At 31.1% G+C, this 3,837-nt stretch overlaps 1 protein-coding gene across 1 annotated transcript; it reads right to left on the bottom strand.

Annotated features, from left to right (window-relative positions):
* Window positions 1–2,072: 2,072 nt before the first annotated feature.
* Window positions 2,073–3,068, bottom strand: LOC128291498 (uncharacterized). The gene is made up of 2 exons (XM_053026558.1): window positions 2,844–3,068; window positions 2,073–2,392 (listed from the first exon to the last, which is right to left on the bottom strand). Exons 1-2 carry the CDS (start codon window positions 3,047–3,049, stop codon window positions 2,107–2,109), a joined length of 492 nt encoding a protein of 163 aa, XP_052882518.1. The 5' UTR covers window positions 3,050–3,068; the 3' UTR covers window positions 2,073–2,106.
* Between the last annotated feature and the right edge of the window lie 769 nt (window positions 3,069–3,837).

A 3,837-nucleotide genomic window follows, 5' to 3' on the forward strand; every position in this document is an offset into this window, starting at 1 on the left:
CGACTTGAATCTAAGGCATGTCCTGCTCGTCGATGGTGTACAGGCCAATTTTGGACCCAATACAACAAAACATTAACCCAACCTCAACCCATTTACATCGGACCCAATAACCCCCCAAACCTTAACCCAAATCAAACCCATTCCCAATACATTACCCAAATCATTAAGCCCATTATCCAAACCCTACCCAATCAGCTACTCGGAGCCCAATGTTACCCACAAGCCCGTTTGCAATATTCAGCCCCAACCCACCTAAACCCAAATCTACCTATAACCTAAACACTCAACCCCAAGCCCAGAAGCCCAATTTTAGACATTAGGGTTTCAATTTCTGAAACCCTAAACCTGCCTAGCGCCGCAACCACCCCCACCAACCCTCTGACGGCCCCATGCCCTCTGACGTTGCCTCAACAACCGCTCCACCGTCCTCCATATTGCACCATCCCCTGCAAGCATTAAAAGAGAATAGACAGCAAGTAAGAAGAGAGCAGTATATAATCAAAACATACAATGTAAAAAGGGGGTTCCTTTTTTCGTCAGTTTTGAAAACAAAAAGAAATAAGAACAAACCATTTCAAATATGAAGCAACAATAGCATTTCCTTCAGTACTTAGACACAAAAAAAATAGCAGCCAAGCAAAAAGAACATCTTAGATCAAAGAATCAGAAACTAAAACCGAAAGGTGATTATTTTTTTCCTATTTCTATTTCGTTTTTTTAACCTATTTTAATCTACCATACATATTAAAATATAATAAGATAATAAAATAAAAATAACAAAAAAAACGAACCCGTTTTGGTGCCAAACTTAGACTAAAAAACGACGTCGTTTTACTTGGCCCGACCAGATTCAACCCGAACACGCTTCAGGATCCGCTTATTTTTAACTCAATGGGATATTTGTGCAATCAGTCCTTCCGCATTTTTATTGTTTTAAATCAGGTTTATATTTATTTATAAATCGGCCCTAAAATTTAATCGATTTGCGATCTAGTCCTCCGTCTTTGCCAATACGCTTTTGGTGAAAGGGAATATTTGCTGTTTTAACCCTCCTAAGTTATGCGGGCGTGGAATTTTGGTCCTTCCCTGCTATTTTATTTCTAATTTTGCCCCAAAATGTGGTTTTAAGTTCAATTTAGTCCTTTGGTTAATTTACTGTTTTATTTTTAATTTACTTGTTTTCATTTTCTGTATTTTATTTGTTATAATATTTATATTTGTTATATTAAATGTATTTATTATATGTCTTTTAAATATTATGTTATATATATATATATATATGTATTTTCAATATTGTTGTTATATTTATTATTATTATTATATATATTTGTTCTAGTATATATGTATATATTTACACGTATAGGTTTATTTTTATTTCAATATCTTTATTATATTTGTTTTTGGTATTTTAATAATATTGTTATATTATTATAATAATGTATACTTTTATTTATGTACATAGATTTATATATATGATGTATTTTTGTTAGATTATATTGTATTTTAATATCGTTACCATTATAATTGTTAACATAGTGAATGCCTTGTTATATATGTATATGTTTTATGTCATCATTGTTGATTATCATTAACTTTAATATGTGTCTCATTATATGTCCTTAAATATACATATAGATATATATATATATATATGCAATATTATAATAGTTTTCTTTGACATCATTATCTCCAATATATGTATATGTTATGTAAATATTTTAATGTCATATTATATATACACTTTTACACTATGCATACATATTTTTAACATTATATTTTATATGTATACTCTTAACATCATATATATATATATATATATATATATATATATATATCTTGCACAAAATTTTAATACTTTACTATATATATACCTTTATATATTATATGTATATTTTAGTATTATGTTTTTATATCTATGTTTTAATACCATACTATATATATATTATTATATTTTATTACATAATTAGTACCCATGTTTTATTATACATAAATATACTCTTTTATTTGTGTTATTTTCGTATGTCATATTATTCATTTTTATACTCATTATTTTCATTATTGCCACTTAAATATTATTATTTGGTGTACATACATCTTTTATTATTATTAGTGTAGTGGGCCAAATTTGCCCGGGCCCACTAGAAACCCAAATATACAATAAATAAATAAATAAATAAACTTCAGTCCATTAAATAACCCTATCAGACCCAAACCCAATTTTAAAACTTGGCCCAAATTTACAAGGCCCGATAGGCCCAGAACACTAAACCAAGACTGAAGCCCTAGCAGCACGTGTTTGCCCCTCAGCATCCTCGGCCTCCGTACCGCCCCTGTACTCCCATGCTGCTCCAGCCTAGACCCATACCCCGTGCGCATGCCAACAGACTGGTATCTGCAAAACAAAAAGCAACAGCAATAGAGACAAACAGAGAGAACAGCACAAACACAACAGCAAGAAAATTTGTATTTTTGATTTTCTTTTCTTTTCTCGGCTATAAAGCTGAGGATAGTCAAATGTAAAGGGGGTCCCTTTTTTACGAAGGCAATATACTGCTCATTGACACCAAATACTAAAGAATCAAGCCCAAAAGTTTTGAAAGGTGGTTTTCCAGATTTATTCTTTATTTTCCTTTGATTAGTTTACGTATTAGGCGAAAATACACAAAGGGGAACCCTCGATGCCGATGATGGCCCAAACATGTTAGATATTCACAGATGTGGGCGAGGATCGAGCAATACTAAAATTTTGTTTAAATCTTTGGTATTTATCTCATCTTTTTGAAAAAATATCATAGGATTCGCATTTTTTTTTAAAAAAAAAAGAGGAAAGGGGGCGAGGTTACCGGATTTCCAGAATCGCGGCTTCCGTTGGTAAGATCCGGCCATCATCCGCACCATTGGCCATCAAACTGATGAAGGTTAGTGGCTGTGTGATGAAATGAGCCCTTACAGAGCAAGGGTGCTGTTCTCCATCTATGTTTTGGAAAGAAAATGAATAAAAGAAAGGGGATTTTAGCACTAAAATCAAAACAGCACTGTTTATACCCATGGAGGTCCGCGTGCTACCCCGATAAAGGAGTTGGATCTGCGCCTTTTTTGCTTGTATGGGTAAATTGCGCGCTGGATCCCTCCTTTCGCGTGGTCCTCCGATTGCGCCCTATTTCTCTTCTTTGTCTTTCGTTAATTTGGCCCTATAGTTTCTGCGTTTTTCTATTTTAGTCTGTGATATAGCGTTGTGTTTTGGGCGTGGAAAATTTACAATTGCAGTCCCCATACATTTATGTGCGTTGAGTATTGATCCATTTTACAATTACTTTAGTTGCAAATTATCCTCTCTATTTTACTGCACTCTTAATTTGGTCTTGTATTTGTATAATCGGTTATTTTAAAATATATTTAATATGTTTATGCCTTAATCCATGTTAATAATCTTGTTTGTTTATATTTGTATAATTATTTTGAGATTTTTTTATTATTTTCATATTATGTATCCTATTGCTTTAAATATTTTATACATATTTATATACTAATCATTCTTATAATTTTTTTTTAAAATAACTATTATTTTGAATATTTTAAAATCCTGTTTATATTACATTGTTTTAATATCTTATTAATAAGTGTTGTCAAAATATTTATATATATGCTAATACGTAAATTATTTAAAACATTTCTTAACTTATGTTTAATTTACACGTCTTTGTGTACATATGATACTGTTTTGGAGTTCTATTTTGTGTTTATAAAATTATTATCTTAAAAGGTGTCCCCATATTATGTTATCCAAGTACTTAATTTAGTATTTCTTATAAAATGGTATATATATAATCTATATGA

Source organism: Gossypium arboreum, chromosome 4 (genome assembly GCF_025698485.1).
Source record: "Gossypium arboreum isolate Shixiya-1 chromosome 4, ASM2569848v2, whole genome shotgun sequence".
Taxonomy (NCBI): Eukaryota; Viridiplantae; Streptophyta; class Magnoliopsida; order Malvales; family Malvaceae; genus Gossypium; species Gossypium arboreum.

Coding starts and splice junctions, on each gene's coding strand:
- LOC128291498 (XM_053026558.1), bottom strand. CDS start 3,049: ATGGGTATAAACAGTGCTGTTTTGATTTTAGTGCTAAAATCCCCTTTC. Junction 2,393..2,843: donor GCCGCGATTCTGGAAATCCG/GTAACCTCGCCC, acceptor TTTGTTTTGCAG/ATACCAGTCTGTTGGCATGC.